The sequence below is a fragment of the Monodelphis domestica genome, chromosome 6 (genome assembly GCF_027887165.1).
Source record: "Monodelphis domestica isolate mMonDom1 chromosome 6, mMonDom1.pri, whole genome shotgun sequence".
Classification (NCBI taxonomy): domain Eukaryota; kingdom Metazoa; phylum Chordata; class Mammalia; order Didelphimorphia; family Didelphidae; genus Monodelphis; species Monodelphis domestica.
The window spans coordinates 179,923,949-179,942,670 of NC_077232.1; the positions used below are offsets into that span (position 1 = coordinate 179,923,949).

Sequence of the window (18,722 nt, forward strand, 5' to 3'; positions counted from 1 at the left end):
TGTTGTGAATCTTCCAGCACCATACAAATGGGTTCTCCTGTTATTGGGGAGCGGCAGGGAACGAAAATTCTAACCAAGCAACCACCCCAAATGTCGAGAGGCCTCCTGAACACCCTCCTCCTAGCAGGGCCTCTTGTGGGGCATCTGGGGGCTGGAGTGTGTAGAGGGCCTGGAAGACCCTTAAAGCAGCTGAGCTGGGGTTTTAAAGTGGCCGCAAGGGTGTGAAACTTGGCTTAGCAGGGGTGGCACTGGGGTGATTCTTTAAAAAATTCTCTCTTTCGAGTGAAATTTCATCCTTATATTCAAAACTCTGACGTTTGAACTAACTCCTCGTGGGTGAATTCCGACGGTGAGGATGCCCCGGGGGGATGCTGCGGATGCCGATAGAAGCTAGAAACAAGAGGGCACACTGCTCAGGGCTCCCTTTTGTTTGGGCTCTCCCAGGCCCTTGCATCGCGCGCACTTCCTACCTTCTGTCTCGACACCATCCAAGACTTGATGCTTGGCACTAGGAGGCTGCCCAGCAGGATCTGCGCCGGGTGGTAGATGAGCAAGGGCACGGAGATGAGCGACAGGTGCTCGTGGCCCGCGAACACGATCTTTAGCATGGGGATCCCTAGAGGAGAGGAAAGAGCTGAGGCGCGGGCTCGAGGCCATCTTGGACATCGCCATTAGATTCAGTAAAATATCTTCATGATAAAAACCCCAAAAGCTCAAGGATGAGCCGTGGTGGCGTTCCCCTGCCTCGGTTTCCTTTCACAGCTCCATGCCTGTCACAGCTTCCTGGCTGAGCTCTAACCCGGCAGCGCGTGCCTCGAGCTTCCAATGTAACATCCTCTCTGGCTTTGAGCCTTTCCTATCCCGGCCCCTTCCCCCCTTCTCAGATCTCATTCCCTTCCCTGTGACCTCCTGGCCGGGTGTCTATCTTCCCACCTCAAGTTTTCAATCTGGACTTCCACAAGAAGCCTTAATGCTGGTGCCTCCCTCTGGGATCATCTCCGCTTCATCCCATCTCTGGCTTGTTTGTACATCATTATTTGCTCACTGTCTCCCCCATTAGGTTGGGAAACCCCTAAGGGCAGAGGCTGTTCCTTACTTGCTTGTGGCGTGTGCCTGCATCCAGTAGGTGCTTAGTAAAGGCTTATTGACTATAATGGGTGTGTGTGTGGGGGGGGGGGGGGGGGCTTGAGACTTCAGGGAGATAGCCAATGCTTTAAGCCAGAGGTTTTCTCTTCTGGCATCAGGGACTCTTTTGGCCATCTAGTACCCCCCCCCCCCTCAGAGTTGTATAGTTGGAAATTCTTGAACCCCTAAAAACTACATTACCCAAAATTCCTTTCTGTATTACCTAGAATCCTTTTTCCTTTTCCTGTGTCCTCCCTTTTATGGGATTGTATTTAAGTTTGCTGTGACTCCTCCCTCTCTCTCTTTTGCAAGTGAGCTGGGTTAGCACCTTTTTAGCTAGTTCTTTTTTACGTTCATTATTATTAATAAATCTTATAAATATAATAATTGAGTTTTGTATATTACTTTTAATCTTCACAGAGCGTTGTTAGGTGCATAAAACAAAATACACGAGAATACTAAGGAAAGCAACTGTACTGGGAGAGCAATCTATGGGTAAGAAGAGTAAGCAAGTTCATGCACTCCCTTATATGCCTCATAGCATTATCACACAATAGGATCCCATTCATCCTGGAGGTAGAGGTGGATTCTAGGCAAGGCAAAGTGTCAGCCTTTGAAGGTCTTCAGAACTCCACCATGAATGCCTCTGAACCTCTGAAAGAAGAGCAACATTTGCCAAGGTCTCTGCCATGTTGCTTGGGCTAGTCTCCCACTGGAAGTGAGAGAAGTCATTAAACTGCAGAAGGAGAATCTGGCTGTATCCTATTACACTGGACGTTAAAGAGACTTGGAAATGTGGAAACACAAGCTATGCTACTTTCTCACAACATTTTGTCTGGGAAAAGAGAGTTAAAGGAAAAAAGAGGAAAAGCAGTCTGGGAACTCTGAAGCCCTTCTCATTAGAGTAAATTGATCTGGAATGCAGATGTGTGTAGTGACTGGCTCAGTGTAGTAGCGAGGATAGTTGGGGGGCCTTAATGGAAGGATCTCTAGCACAGAATGATAACTGAAGGTGTGTGTGTGTGTGTGTGTGTGTGTGTGTGTGTGTGAGAGAGAGAGAGAGAGAGAGAGAGAGAGAGAGAGAGAGAGAGAGAGAGAGAGAGAGAGAGAGAGAGAGAGAGAGAGAGAGAGAGACTATGTGTGTGTGGCTGCTGGGTGTAAGCCCTAGTGCCTTCCCAGGGAGGGCTCCACTGAGCTAGATTGCTGAGCACCAACGTGACAGCACATTAATGGGTGTGCTGATGGCCCATAAATCACTTTTTAAAAATTATTATTATTACACAGGAAGGGAGGTAGTAATGCCTTTCAATTATTTTTACCTTCTAATAAATTTCTAATCTTTATGCAAAAATGTATTTCACCAGAGCTCCCTTTTCATAGTCTCACATATTATCTGCAATAAACTGAAAACACTTAACCATTAGAGCAACAGTACCCAACTAGAAAATGGGCAATATAGTGGGGAGAGAAAAGGCAGTGAGCTAGCTTTTACACCCTTACCAGAATAATTATTTAAATATTTGCTTTTTTGGATATAGGATTTAGGGTTTGGGTTTTAAAAGATTACTCTATTAAAAATGAATAATCTGGAAAGAGGTATTGAGTGTAAATTCATGTATAACCCAGTGGAATTGCTTGTCAGATCCAGGAGTGGGGAGGCAAGAGGGGAGGGAGAGAACCTGAATCATGTAACCATGGAAAACTTATGTATAGATTTGTTACTGTAATAAAATAAAAAAAAATAAAAAAACTATTTGCCTTTAAAAAAATTATCTTCATATAGTTGGACTGTCAGCTCGTGGAGGACAGGGACTGGGCCTGAAATATTTTATCTTATACTTACTCCACAACCTCCAATGCCTAGAACAGTGTTCTGAATACAGTCAGCAATCAATGTTTGCTGATTGATTGATGTTTGATGATTGAGAAGAGTATGACACTTTAGACTTATCTCCTACGTATACTGGCAGGGTAAAAGCCACCAAAACCAAGACCAAGAACATAGAAGGTAGAGAATGTGATCTCTCCTTCCTGTTTCTGAGAGAAAATTAATTTGGTTTTAAGATGTTTGGGATCACCCAACCCAAATCAGCTCAATAATTAGGAAATGACCACTACTTTAGAAACTCTCTTAGTTGCTGGGGATAAGCAGACAAAATAAAAAGAAAATAAGAAAGAAAATGATTCCTTTCCGCTAGAGAGCTTAAAATCTACTGGGAGACACAACTTGTTCACAGAAAAAGAAGTACAAGATAATTTGAGGAGAGAGAGAGAGAGAGAATGCTGACCATTGGGGAAACAGTGTGGTACACTGGGCAAAGCAATGGGATCTAGGGTCAGAGACTGTGGATTCAAATGTTACCTTGGACCCTTACTACCTGCATTAACTTTTCTGGGGCTCACTTTCTTCATCTTTAAAATGAGGGGAGTTGGACTAGATGGTCTCTGGAGCTCTAGATGGATTAGGGGATCAGGAAGCCTTTTCATAAGAGATAGCCAAAAGGATAGCAGGAAGGAGAGGAAGTATCAGTGAATGCTTTGCCCAGAGAGATCATCAATCCTCTCCCATTTGAGGCAGGTTTGGAACTAAACTGTTTGCTGAAATTACAAGGACTCCAGTGTGGAAGAGCAGAAAGAATGACTGACCTCAGTGTCCTCTTTTGCAAAATGAAGGGGCTGCATTAGAAAACCTCCAAAGCTCTTTCTTCAGATGCTACAAGTTCTATATTTAGTCTCTTCTCAGTTTTCAAAAATAATCAGTTATGGCTTTGATGACACACTATTGGGCCAATTTTATGGTTTACTCCAGAGAATGGAATGAGAAGCCACCTTGGGAGAGAAGGAGACCTCCCCTCAAGAGAAATGCCGGTCAGGGGTTCTAGACTTAAGGCAGGAAGGAGCCTCACAGTCGTCTCATTTTACAAATAAAGAAGTGAGCCCTGTGAAGTCAAATGACAAAGAGAGCAGAGGAGGGTCCTGATGGCCTCAGAGCGGAGAGTGCATGAATCTCTTGACATTTGCCATCAGCGTGACATTAGCAGAACATGGGTTCTGCAGCCTACCCGAGGCACCAAAAGCCAGCTCATCCCTCCTCCCTGGCTTCAGGCTTCACCAGTTCTCCAGGGCTCTAACCCAGAAGCTACGGGGATCTGACCTGTCAAAGCTGAGCATGGGACCATGAATATGGTGGCTGGGGGTGGAGGTGGGGGGAAAGTGCTCCATCAGTGTGAAGAAGGAACAGAGATCTTAAATGGGGCTGCTGGTGACCACCCAAAAGTCAGCTGGGGGTAGGGACCTAGGTTGGATAACTAGGAAGTGCCCAGTAGGAGAAAATGCTGAGACGCTCTGAAATCGAATCCCCAAAGAAATCACAATCAGGGTCTGGGTGGGAAAATAAAAGTACCAAAGATTTCAGGAAAAAAATCTCAAAGACCTTGAATATAAATAGATAAATCAATGGGAAAAATAGAACAGCAGAAGGAAATAAGAAGGTTGTTGTATCAAGTAACTAAGTTCAAGTATCCAGGAATAATAATCGCAAAATAAAAGACAATGACACAACACCTGATGAGACAGAAGCCTTGTGGAATTTGAGGGGAACGTGGAACCATAATATGCAATTCCTGAGAGGTTTAAGAGAGAAATGAAAATCATGAGAGCGGAATTTATGTCCTTCTTAGCAAAAATAATGGGCCGAATAGAAAAACTGGGATCTGCAATGGAAAATCTTACCAAAAAAACAGAAGAGAATACTAGATTGGGGATTCAAATACATAGACATAAGGACAATCAAGAATATTAATAATATTAAAAGAAAATGCTTGTTATACAAGCAAAACTTACTGATCTCAAAGACAATCTACAAGAAGACAACCTAGGGATCATAGAATTCCCAGAAGAAAACAATAGGGAAAAAAAACCCCAAACTGTAACACCTTAAAGAAGAACATGATAGAACTACCTAGAACTTCTAAACACAAGAAATTAAAATTCTATTTCACAGAATTCACAGATTGCTTACAGGAAAAAAAAACACACCTAAAAATTCTAAGATACATAGTAGATAAATTTAACAATTCAATTAAGAAGTGTAAAAGGGAATTCTTAATCCCTTTCTCTAATTTAACTGGGGACCTGGAGGTCCTTTTACCATAGAGATGTGTAAAGATATACCAACCCAAAGTGAAAGGAAGTAGAAACCAGAGAGACAGGAAGTGAGGAAAGAAGGGGATATAAAAGGTCAGTGTGACTCCTGAGAGGGCTTTTTGACCTTTTCTGATTTAGGAGGTGGTTGGTCTTTGGTAGTTGGTTGCTGGTGGTGTGAGTTGGTGATTAGTTGGTGATAAATTCTGCCTGGTGTGCTGAGCTGAAGGATGACCAGCTGAACTTTCTCTAACAGCAGTTATAGCTAGTTAGGTATTAGGCAATTTCTTTCTCTACCTCTTTCCTATATTTCTCTCCTTTACTATATTCATTTTACTATCTCTATTTTAATTAAACTAAATTGTTAATTGTTAAAAGCTGCTAGAAGTTTTCTTTTCTCTGGCTTAGAGGGATAAAATTAATTTACAACTCTACTATAGTCTCATTAAAACTTAAATTATTAAAAGCTGCTCTTTTATTTTGTCAAAACTCCCAATTTAACCCTTACAGAAGCAAGTTATGCAAGCCATCAGGAGAAATATCTTCATATACAAAGGAAAGGTCATTCAAATAATACAAAACTATCCCCACATCTGCTAGAAAAAGAAGAAATTAATAGAATAATATTCTGAGGAAAGATGGAGTTTAGGATGCAACCCAGGGTGACTTATCCTACAAATATGAGCTTAACCATACAAGACCAAAGATGGAAGCTCAGAAATAAAAAAGGCTAGAATATTTTAAGAAGGAAAATCAGAACTGAAGAGACTATTTGCTTCTCAAACACTCCAAACAACAGGAACAAACAAGTGAATAAATATAGCAATAAAAAGGACATTAATAGCAAGAGTAGAAACAGAAAAGTCAGGAAGAGACTTCTTTCTAAATGTACACCAGAAGACAGGAATGATGGTGGAAATCTGGTAGAGATAATAGAGAAGAAGTGGATGGAGGCATTTATGGCCAGAATCTGGTGATGCTCTGCTGACAGGTGAATGGTTCTTTTGTGGGACTATATGCCAGAATGGAAGGGCACATGAAAGGGGGTGAAGAAATGCCATAGAGAGGAGTGAATGATGTGCTAGGGTCAAATCAAGAGCTAGTAATGAAGGGAAGGTGACTTCTATGGTCTCAGAAAGAGAAAAACCTAGAGGGGAATGGGTGAAAAGATAGAGGTGGTATAGAGATGATGGAGACTGGAAGGTTGAAAAGAGGGAAAAGGAAAGAGGAGGGCTTACTTTGGAGGTTGCACTGATCAAAATACTCCTGTATGTGAAGGAATATTATAACCTTACCACAGTGGTTGAGGCTTGGGTGATTGGCACTTGCAAAACTACTTATCCTGAGGAGAGGGGAAAGGGAAGGATGGAGGGGGGTTAGAGAGAGACAGGGAGAGAGGGGGAAGGAGGAGAATATGTACTCTCATGAAGGAGCAAGAGAGCATGAACACAGGAAGATTTCCAAGCAAAAATAGAAAAAAGGTAAGCAAGAGAGGCTATAGATCAGTGGCAGAGGAGGGGACCTTCCCCCTGGGGTGGTGTCTTTTGACACCTGCAATAACTGTCATTGTTCTGAGAGTGAGAAACAAAGGGAAAAGGGAATCCAGAGGGTAAGAGCTAGGAGGCAGGGACAGAAAGTACCTATAGGGCAGAGCCTGGAACAGTGATGGTGAACCTACTAGAGATGGAGGGGTGTGGTGTGCCCCCCCTCTTTACCCCACACAGGGAAGGGAGGAAGTGGTCCCATTGGCTTGCTGGGTGGAGAGGTGGGAGAAGTAAGGAATGTCCTTAGTGAGTATAGAGAGGGGGAGGGGAGTGGCCCAAGCTCTCTCTTCCCTTCCAGCTCTGCTGCCTGTGAGCTGCCCACCTTACCTCCAGTGTGCTCCCATTGGGCTGCTGGGAAGGTGGGGGGAATGTGAAAAAATGGTATCAGGCACAATGGAGAGGGGGAGAGGAACTGCTCCACCAGAGTCCCTCTGCATTTCTAGTAATGAACTGAGGGCAAGGGCGGGGGGTGGGTGGGTGGGTGGAGGGGGAGCTCGTGTGCCCTTCTTTGGCACTTGTGCCATAGATTCACCATCACTGGCCTAGCCTCTATGCTTTAGAAGCTTTGATTGCAGGAAGAATACAGAGAAGAGACAGGACAAAAACCAGATATTAGGTGTATCACAAATCAGAGAATTAGAATCTAGAGTAAACAGAAAGAGAAGATGGATGATGAAGAGAGTAAAAGAAATCCTTTTTGGAAAGGAGTGTAAAAATCATATTAAAAAAACTAATGAAGAGGAGAGGCTGAAGAGGAAGGAAGAGGGAATCTAACTGAGTCTATTTGAGAAGAAAAGGAGAAGGAATATACCAGATAAAAGCAAAGGTGAGGAGCTAATAAACAGAACTCTAAAGGGAAGGGGATAACAAAAGGATGAGGGGATCAGAGATAAAGGGAAAAGAGCCAGTGGAAACAGATTGATTAATTTTAAAAAGATTAATGTAAAGTAACTGAAGGAACATAATACTGTGTTTACAGCAGAAGAAGGAAAAGAAATTGTAACTTGAATAAAAAGAAACATATGGAGGAAAATATAAATCTAATTCATAACTTTAAATGTGAATGGATTAAACAATCTAATAAAACAAAAAAGTGACAGATTGGATAAGAAAACAAAACCCTACAATCTGTTGCTTACAAGAAACTCATTTTAAAAACAAAGACATACACAAAATAAAACTGAGAGGATGGGGAAAATGCATCAAATGAATCCAAAAAATCAGGAATTGCCATCATGCTATCAGATAAAGCAAAAGCAAACATTCCAAAAATAAAGAGAAAAGCAAGGAAACTATATTATGTTGAAAAGAAGCATAGATAGCGAACCAATAGTAGTAACACACTCATATACTCCACATGCCTTTGCATCCAAATTCATAAAGTAAATATCATCTGGGCTATAAGAAGATACAAACAGTAACACAATACTGACAGGAGACATCAATATCCCTTTCTGGGTCTTGGATAAATGTTACAGGAGGTTAAACAAAAGGGAAAATACAGAACTGAACAAATGTTTGGAGAATCTAGAGTTAAAACATCTATGATGTCTTCTAAAGGACAGCAGAACAAACGTATTTCTTGTTACCATGTGAAATTTTTAGAAAAATCAACCATGTACTAGGGGGCAGAGAGATGGCAAACAAATGTAAAAAGGCAGAAATGTTAATATATCTGTTGTAGACCACAATACAATAAGAATAGAAACTGGTTCAAAGTCCACTAACATAGGATACAGTCTCAAATGATGACTTAACAATGAAATTTTAAATAATGAGTGGGTCAGAGAACAATTTATAGAAACAATGTAAAAGAAAATGGCAATGATGAAACAATATACCAACATTCTTGGGATGCAGCTAAAGCAGTCCTCAGGGGAAGAATGATATCCTTACAATTATACATTAACAAATTAGGGGGAAAAGGATTAAGGAACAGACTGTACCTTAAAAAAATTAGAAAATCAATCAAACCTAAATTAAGAACAAAAGAAGAGATACCAAAAATTTGAGGGAAAATAGATAAATTAGAAACAAGAAACCCCATGATAAATGATAAAGAAAACTAAAAATTGATTCTTTGAAAAGACTAACAAAATTGGCAAATCCTTAGATAATCCAGTAAGAGAAAAGCAAGAAAAACAAATCAATAAAATAGTGAATGAGCAAAGTGAAATCACAGCAAAACCAGAAAAAATAAAAAGAATAGTAAGACCATAATTTGCAGTTACATACAAAAAAATTGAGAACACCCCCCAAAATAGATGAATACTTTCAAAAACATAAAATGCCTAAACTATTAGAAAACCAGATTGAGATCTCAAATAACTTGATCTCAGTAGGGAAATAAATCTAACTGTAATGGAACTAACAAAGGAAAAGAGTTTGGAGCTGATGGATTCACAAGAAGAATTCTTCATATTTTTAGTTTTAAGTTAGTACCAATACTTCTTTACTAAAAAACAGAGGGAAAAAAAGAACCCTACCAGAATCCTATGATGATAAAATACAATCCTAATGCCTAATTTAGGGAGAGATGAAATACCAAACAAATGGGGGCTGGAATGGTGTTGACAAGGTTAACCTAAGACTGGGATTTGGAGAGGGATATCTTGCTAGTAGGAAAAGGTAAGAAATTCGAAGGTATTAAAGAGCAAGGCATGATGCTAGGGGCATGGAGAAAATAAATGCTGAAAATACAATCCTTTCTCTTAAAGAGTTCATTGGTGTCCTTATGTTCTGTTACATGTCTCTCCAGAAACTACTGTTGTGCTTTTACATTAATTAAACAAAAAAAAAATTGAGAGTAATGAAACTTATTAAGTTTTTTCTTTCTTTCTCTTCCTTCCTTCCTTCCTTCCTTCCTTCCTTCCTTCCTTCCTTCCTTCCTTCCTTCCTTCCTTCCTTCCTTCCTTCCTTCCTTCCTTCCTTCCTTCCTTCCTTCCTTCCTAACAAAAGCTGAAATAAGGGGCACTTTTCATCTCACTATCAGTGCCGCAAAATAAATGAAGAAAATTAATTTTAATGCTGCCAGGTACTGATTCTGTGTCACCAGGACTGACAGGATCCAAGAAGACTTTATGAGACGACATTTGACTTTATGAAAGTGAACACTAGGCCTGCATTTACAATTTTACTGGGACTTTAAGCTGTCATGCTGAAAAATGTTTATGAAACATTAATCAAAAAATGCCTCTTTAATACAAGGCATTGTCTGAAAGATGTTAGAAGACACACATCGTAAATGGATTCTTTTTCTGACTAAAGTAATTTCTACCCAGAGCATATCCCCATTGCTATCCAAGTACACAGTGTGTAGAGATAAAGAGCACTTTGCCGGCACGTTATTACCTGATCCAAACACTAGGGAAATCACTAATGTACAGCGTGCCATATTTCCATGTCACACATGACACATTTGTCTAAAATTATCCAACAGGCTTTGACACGGCAGCATATTCCATAAGCAAAGCTTTCAACTGACATCTGCCAAGAAGGAACTTGAAGTGTGAGCTTTCTTCTTCTAACAAGCAAGTAAGAGTTTTCTTTTATCCTATACCCATGATGGAAAGGATAAAACAATAAGTACTGCAACTAGGTTTTTTTCCCCCTATTTTAATATGTTTATTTTATGTTCCTTGAATTCAAAAGCTCCCATCATAGCTGTGCTTCAAATCTTTTTGCTTATGATTTGCTAATGGCTGGCTGGGTGGTTGTTGTAAAGTTTGTATTTTTTATTTAAACCCTTATCTTCCATCTTAGAATCAATACTGGGTACTGGCTCCAAAGCAAAAGACTGGTATAGGCTAGGCAACGGGGTTAAGTGACTTGCCCAGAGTCACACAGCTAGGAAGTGTCTGAGGCCAGATTTGAACCCAGGACCTCCCATCTCTAGGCCCGGCTCTCAATCCACTGAGTCACCCAGCTGCCCCAAAAGTTTGTATTTTTAAAGTAAAATTTAGTTTGTTTAAAAAGTCAAGTTTTAGCTTTTTTGGTTTGATAAATAAAGCTTCCTGAGGGGAGAGAAGCTTTAAGGTAGGAAGATAGAGGAAGGATAGAAGTATTGGATACCCGAGGGGGATGGCGGAGCCAAATTAGAGATATGAGGTGGCAGGAATGAGTCAGAAATCCAGGCCTTATTAATTATCAATGAGCCACAGCAATACTATGATCAGTGGACTACTCAGAAGGCTTGTACCATCCAGTGATCCAAACTTAATACCACACAGGTTGGAGAGATGATAGAGAAAAGAAAATGCCTGGTTGAAGGCCAGGTCCCAGGTGAGAAAGATAAACTCCAGCAAGGACAGGCATCAGTGTGAGCTGAGATCCAAGTGAGGAAGAGAGGGAAGAGAGGAAGAGGAAAGGTGGAGCTTGCTGTGGCTGTATTTAATCTCTTTGATATGCAAATATACACAATACATAGGGATGATTATCATTGGTTAGACAAGGTATAGGTGTGGTTTCTCTTAACCAGGTGAACACAAAGAAACCTGTTTTCCGCCTAACCTGGGGGAAGCTGGGGTCAAGGGTCAGAGGCTTTCCCAGCCATGTGCAAGACTGAGCATGCTCTCTTCTAAGACAATCTGTACATATTAACTGTTTCCCTTGCCCCTAGACAGGTGTGGACTGCTACATCAAATAAAAATCATGTCCTTGAGTAATCAAGAAGTAGTCTCCTTCCATTAAAAAACAAACAAAAACCACTTCCATAGCCCAATAAAACATGTTGCTTATACCTACATTAATGTGTGTTGGCTTCCGTAGACACACATTCTATTTTTAATCTTTGTTTTGGGGTGGTTTACTTAGGAACCTACTGTGGCAGGCATCACATAGATAGGAGCCCAGTGACTCTAGAAAGGACTGTAGAAATGAACTTGTTTATACCAGGCTTACAGCATGGGTGCGAATCTGGAGTGAGCCTGGCTCCGGTCAAAGCCACATCAGGCAAACTGCGCAGGCCTGAACTGTAACTTTTCTACCTGGTTTTCCTTTCTCTAGACTCTCATATACTATTGTACAACTAAAGTAAACACCATATAAAACACTTTAATCCTGTCACTCCCCTGCTCAGGAACTCAAAGTGGCTCCCTCTTGTCTGTCATATCAAATGAAAGCTCTTCTTGCCTGCCATCCATCCATTCTCTCTAACTTAATAACCCCGCACGGGTGCGGAAGTGTTACCTGACAGTTTACAAGCTGCTTTCACACATATTCTATTATCTCAATTTATCTCCGTTTCTTCGCCCAACAAGCCTCTCTGGACTAGTTCCAGCCAAAGCTGCCTCCACAATGCCCCCATCCACTCGACCTGCCATTTGGAATGCCCTCCTTCTTGCCGGTCCAAATTCATCTGGGCTTCAGCTCCTTCTGGGTCTCTCTTCTGCCACCTAATGATGGTACTTTCATCCCGGAGCTAGCCCAGAGCCCTCTTCTGGTGCCCCCTCTTCTCCTCCAGCACTGTGAGCTGGGGGGAGGGGGGCACCTACCATCCTCCCGCCTAGAGGCATGGAGGAACTCTGTGGTGGGGGCGAGGCCCTGGCTCCTGAGGAGCCCCCAGGCTGCAGAAGCAGGGCAGGACGGGCCAGGATTTCGGGCTGCTCGGGTGGGCTCTGCGGTGGGCGCTGAGCTGACATCATGCCTGTGGGGTGGCCCTGGACAGATCCCATCGCGTCTCTAGGCAGTGGATGCCGATTATTCATACCGAAGGGACACCGCGAAGCTCGTGTGTATTCTCTCAAGTTGGCTGAATGCTTTGCTCAGCTCATTGCGGTGACACGTTGTTTCCTCTTTCACAGTCGCACGGAGCTGAATGTGTGGGGCCCATTTTCCATTTGGAAGGTGGTAGGGTGGCCTCCTGCAGAGTGCCAGACTTGCTATCGGGAGGATCTGGGTTCAGGTCTCACCTCTGACGCCCAAGAGCTGTGTGGCCCCAGGCAAGGTGCTTTACCCGGCAGTGCCCCATGGTGGAAACACTTCCCGTCCCGCAGTGGGCGGCTCCATCTCTGGAATACAAGGTGGAACAGCACGGGAAGAATTGGGTCCCCGGCTCAAACAGGGCTTGGAAACCCCTGAGACGCAATTAGAAAACCTAGTGCACGGGGCAGCGAGGTGGTGGTGGGGAGAGGGTACCAGGTCCGGAGTCATGGAGACCGGAGTCTCTGCACTCAGAGACTAGCTGTGTGACCCTGGGCAAGTCACTTTGCCCTCTTTGCCTCAGTTTCCTCATTTGTCAAACACGCAGGAGAAGGAAATGGTACACTACTCCAGTAACTTTGCCAAGAAAACCCCAAATGGGGTCACGAAGAGTCAGTCAGCCACGAGTAAAACAATTGAACAGTAACAAATCTAGTGCATGAGGAAGCCATAAGAGAGCTCCTCCTCATCTTCATCTTCATGGTCTCCGGAGAGCCTTTAAGAAACTTTTCTAGGATATTTGCATTTTGTGGGCGGGCAGCTTTCATTTACCTCAGGGCCGGAGACACAGATCCCCTCTCCAGTGGATTCTGTATTTGCCTCAGGAAGCTTCTAGGACTTCCCTGCTGAATGCTCAGAATCTGAGCTGGTAAAGGGTCGCTGACATCCCAAGAGGAGGGAAGAGGGTGCATACAGACTCCTATAGTCCGGAGCTCATCTAATCCCATCTCCACCTGCCCGGTTCACAGAGGAGGAAGGAGGGGGTGTATGATAATGACAGCTGACATTTATTTACACGGGCTTTCAAGTTTACAAACTGCTTTCCTTACATTATCCGGAGACCCACGGGGCTGGTGCTCCAGGTATTTTATTCAGTCACTTTTCAGTCATTTCGGACTCTCTGTGACCTCCTCCTGGCATTTCTTGGCAAATATACCAGAGAAATTCGCCATTTCCTCCTCCAGCTCATTTGACAGATGAGGAAACTGAGGCATGCAAAGTGAAGCGACTTGCCCAGGGTCACCCAGCTAGTAAGTGTCTGAGGCCAGATTTAAATTCAAGGAAGAGGAGTCTTCCTGACCCCAGGCCTGGTGCTCTCTCCTCTGGGCCATGTAGCTGGTGTATTAGAGGTATTACAATTCCCATTTTACTGACTTGCACATGGTTAGTGTCAGAGGTAGACCACAAATCCAGGTTCCACATTTTTTTTTTAAACCCTTACCTTCCATCTTGGAGTCAATATTGTGTATTGGCTCCAAGGCAGAAGAGTAGTAAAGGCTAGTCAATGGGGGTCAATTGACTTGCCCAGGGTCACACAGCTGGGAAGTGTCTGAGGCCACATTTGAACCCAGGATCTCCCTTCTCTAGGTCTGACTCTCAATCCACTGAGCTACCCAGCTGCCCCCCACGTTCCATATTTATATACACATATGCATGACCCTAGGCAAATCCCTTCCCTTCCCTGTGCTCCAGGCTACAAAGACAGAAAGTCACAACTTTCTCTTATCTGCACCAGCAAAGAGAATGACCTAGAGCGATGAACTGATCAATCCCGACATATAAACAAACATCCACAAGCATCTCTCAGGCTCTGGAGTCATGGGGTCTCTACCCTGATGAGACAAAGCAGAAGAATGGGGGGAGGATGCTTCCGCAGGGCTGAATAAAAAGCCAAAACACACAGTGAGGCTACTGGTTTCCTGCCAAGCACACCTTGCCAGAGCTGGCACAAAATAAGATGACCCTGCCCTAGTTGAACTGGGACACACAGAGTGAAATGTGAGCTGGAGCCTCCTTTGCCCCAATAATGCCAACTGGCTTGGGAAGCTTTGCCAATTACTGCTCGCTGATCCATGCAGTCACAGCAATATTAGACTCTCTTGCTAGGTTGGAAGACACCAATTAAGTGATGCCAAGGGGGCAGCATCAGAGCCATGAGGGGCATACTGAAAAATCTGTTCTTTCCCTAAACCAGAGTCCATTTCACTAGGTTTTGAATTCATAGCAATCCTCCTAGTTGGTGATTTGCAACTGACTTCACTGTGGCCAAGACCATCTCACCCAGAGGGGCCAGTGACAACTCAACCCACTTCAATGTGTTTATTGAGAACATTTTTAAAAGTGGAGATTTGGGGGCAGCTGGGTAGCTCAGTGGACTGAGAGCCAGGCCTAGAGATGGGGTTCAAATCTGACCTCAGACACTTCCTAGCTGTGTGACCCTGGGCAAGTCATTTAACTCCCATTGTCTATATATATATATATATATATATGTGGAAATTTATTGCTTTTATTTAAAGTCCTACCACCTAGTTTTATATAAATTAATAAATGCTAAAAACCATGCTTTCTAAAAGAAGCCATTCCGTAATCTTAGCATCTTCCCTCTATGATGATCTAATTTATACTGCAGCTATCTTACATGGTATGTGTTGTCTCTTCCTTGAGAATGTGAGCTCATTTTAAGTGTAGGAACTATTTTGGTAAATATTAGGTACTTTGTAAATGCTTAAGTTGACTTGTTGAATAAATAAATATGACTATACCAAAATAACTAACAAAATCAGAAAAAAAGGAAGAAACAGAGATCTGGAGGGGACATGGAAACAAACAGCATATCTTTGCTAAAGTTAATGTACGAGTGTGTGTTTGGGGGGGGGGTGCTAAATGTCTTAGTGGATGGAGATCGAGGCCTAGAGGGGAGGTCCTAGGTTCAAATCTGACCTTAGACACTTTCCTAGCTGTGTGACTCCGGGAAGTCACTTAACCCCAATTGCCTAGCTCTTATCGCTCATCTGCCTTGGAATCAACATACAGTATTGATTCTAAAACAGAAGGTAAGGGTTTTAAAAAGAAAGTTAATATGCACTTGAAACAAATTGAAAATATTTGTGCTTATGGTTCCATGTAGGATCTCTGTTTATTTAAATGCATTGATTAATGACTAAATTTAGAATAAAAAATTACAAATGAAACAAACACACTTTAGTTATCTGTTAATGATTTCCCATTCTGCCTGGGTACTCCCTCTAACTCAACCCTTTCAAAAAATGCCTACATCCAACTAGAATGATTTTGAAGCAGTGACACTTGGGTGGGTACTCTGAGAAACAGGTTAGCTATGCTAAATGGATGTGCTTATGCAAACCATCCTGTGAGACTACGCCCACTTGCTTCAGCTTTCCAAATCCTGGATTCAACAAGACTCTTTCTCCGAAAGGGAGAATGTGGCCTGGAAGAGCTCTCTAAAAACCTTTCTGATATAAGGTAACAAACTAGATGCCACAAGTCATTAATAATTGGAAGGAGGAACTGTCCCCCTAGTGACCCAGGCCAGGCCAAAAAAGAGAGGAAGCAGCAGTGATCTTTTCAGTCTTTTAGCAAACACAAATTTCATAGACTTCCGTTGATGTGAACTCTAAATGCCTGGTTTGAAGTTTATGGTAAAGAAGGCTATTCTTGGGGATTTATTCCCGTATTAACAGTTTACAAAGCACTTTCACATCCATTAAGCAGCTAATCTTGACAACAACCCTAGAGATCAGTAATACAAATATTAGCATCCGCATTTTACAGAGCAACGCTGCTATGGCATTTGGTCAAAGTGCCTGGGAACCACAGAAAAGTTGATTAAGAATACAGATGGCCTCTCTGCAGGGGTGGGAGAATTGAGAAAAATGATTGTTCCATAAGGAAAGAGCTGATGCTGGGTGTATCCTGCTTTCCCTTCCTCTCCTCATCCCCCATCTCTAAAAGGTTTGGTCAGGCCTTCACTAGCCTGGGGCTTTTTAGCAGTGTTCACTCAAGTTTGTTTGCTTATACTGTCTGTTTATGGGGGAAATTGGAAAGATAGTGCTTTAATATCAAGTTATCTGGGCTCTAATCCTATCCCACAAGGCTCAAAGTTTATGAAGCAAATAAAAATGTAGGAGAAGGAAGGCGTGAGCAGGTGGTGTTCCTGTTCTTCTGAAACAGGTATGTTCTGATTGGAAAAGATGTTTAATGAATGACCTAAGAAGACTCGCCAGATGCTAACAATGAAGCATTTAACTCTGCCAATTGAAGGTTGCTGCCTCAGAAGACTCAGGTACACCTTCACCTGTCTAACAGTGTTGTAGGAGTAATTAGCTAACAGGGAATTCAAGAATGAATTAAGCTCGGAGAAAAATTAGGCTGTATCCAAAGATGAGAGTGCAACTCCCGGAAAGGGTCAACATCTTTAAGGAGGCCAGCTAGCCAGGTGGGGGCTGACAGCAGCTCTGTTTACCAGGCTTTTGCTTATTAAACTGACATACATTTCAATTCAACATTGACCATGTGTTTCCTCTTTGCAAGGCACTGTGCTAGGCTCCAGGGATGCAGATGCACATGATTATCCTCATCCTCATGGAACTTACACTGGACTGGGAGCTGGGGGAGGATGTGACATCTGCACATGTAAGGGAAGGCAAAGAGATCTGGAGAGACAGACAGAGAGGCAAAGGCTGCTACAGAAGGAGATGACTGAGCTGTGCTGGAAGGAAGTCTGGGACTCAAACAGGCTCAGCTAGGTGGAGGTGAGCAGTGAGGGCATTCTAGACAGGGTGGGTGGGTCTTGTGTGTGTGTTTTACAGAGGGGTTGGCCTTGCTCTTTATTTCTCTGTGAAACCCCCTTAAGAACCTGCTTCTTCCAAAGGCTGAGAGTGCTCCTACTTTTATGGGCTGTATAGCTGCTTCGATCCCAGGCCAGCCCAGGCTCTTTTATTCCTGCGCTTGCCTCTTCCCAGAGGGCCTGCCTGTAGTGCCTTTGTACCTTGGTTGGGCTGGGGCCTTGAGTCATGGGAGCCCACAGACTGGGGGAGGGATGGGCTTGCCCTCCAGCTCCTCCCAGGTCAGCTTCAGCACTGGAGAGGCCGTGATGCTGAGCCTCCCTCTGTCATTGCTGGCGAGTCCCAAGAAGGCCCCACTTCTAGCCCCCTTAAAGGAAGGTAACACTTAGGTTATCTGAAAACACCAAGACTCCTCCAGAACCCCAAGAGCAGAGAGGAGGCTAACAAATTGTAAACAGAGGAATGCGCAGTGCCTTCAATACTGTCCACTAACACACCACAGATGATGACACAAATTGCCCCTCCACCCCGGTGACAGGTTGTTAGCGAGTCCTGCCTGCAATGGATGAACAGCCTCTTGTCTTGACTTGAAGAAGAAGTACCCGAACTTTCTTTAGGTAGGTGCAATTGAAATAGGATCTCACTTATATCATATTGAAGCACAAGTTCACAGGATTTTGCTCCTAATGCTAAATTTTGGCAAAAAAGCCAAATAATGATGCAGTATTGTTATTAATATTACTAGTAGTAATAGTAATACTAGTACTAGCAGTATCAGCAGTATCTGGGTATGGACTTGGGTGTTCTTGCTGTAGGGATCTTCCAGTGTGGAAACTTTTCTAACTTACAGCCTCAGAGCAGGCCCAGGACACCACAATATTAAGTGGCTTGCCTATGGTCACACCGGCGGGTCAGCTGTGGGATTTGGAGGTCTTCTTGACTCCAAGGCCAGTCTTCTATTCAGTACACTTTTGCCTCTCAGGAGACCTTAGGTCAGCTTCGAAGTCTTGGCTGAATGGTAAAAGTGATGAAAGAAGCTACTTCTTACATATGAATTAGATAATTTTAGAGATGAACTGACATTTTCCAGGTCAAAAGAACAATCGATATCTTTCTAAAATAATTTGTTCTTCAAGGTCCAGTGGTATTTCCTTTGGGAATAAGGCACGGAGAAATGAGACCTCTGAGATAAGAGGAGGAGATAGTTTCTGGCTATGATTTGTTTGCTAAGCAGCCTTCCTTTCACCTTTTCTTTCTTCCTGGGAAGGGCCACTGAAGTTCTTGGTCTCATGTGATCCAAGGATACACTGAAAACACTCTGATAATTGATTTTAGAGACCATGGGCTGAGGATAAAGGGCTTCATTTTGAAGACTTTTGCTTCATCGGTGGCTCATCCTCAACTG

At 43.0% G+C, this 18,722-nt stretch overlaps 1 protein-coding gene across 2 annotated transcripts in view; it reads right to left on the minus strand.

The window, feature by feature from the left end:
• The window catches only part of SLC10A7 (solute carrier family 10 member 7), a 288,157-nt gene that overhangs the window by 2,857 nt on the left and 266,578 nt on the right, over nt 1-18,722 (minus strand). For both annotated transcript variants that reach the window (XM_056802748.1, XM_001376861.4), the window contains one exon: nt 471-616. In XM_056802748.1, coding sequence (XP_056658726.1) covers nt 471-616 — 146 coding nt within the window. The remainder of the gene's footprint in view (nt 1-470; nt 617-18,722) is intronic.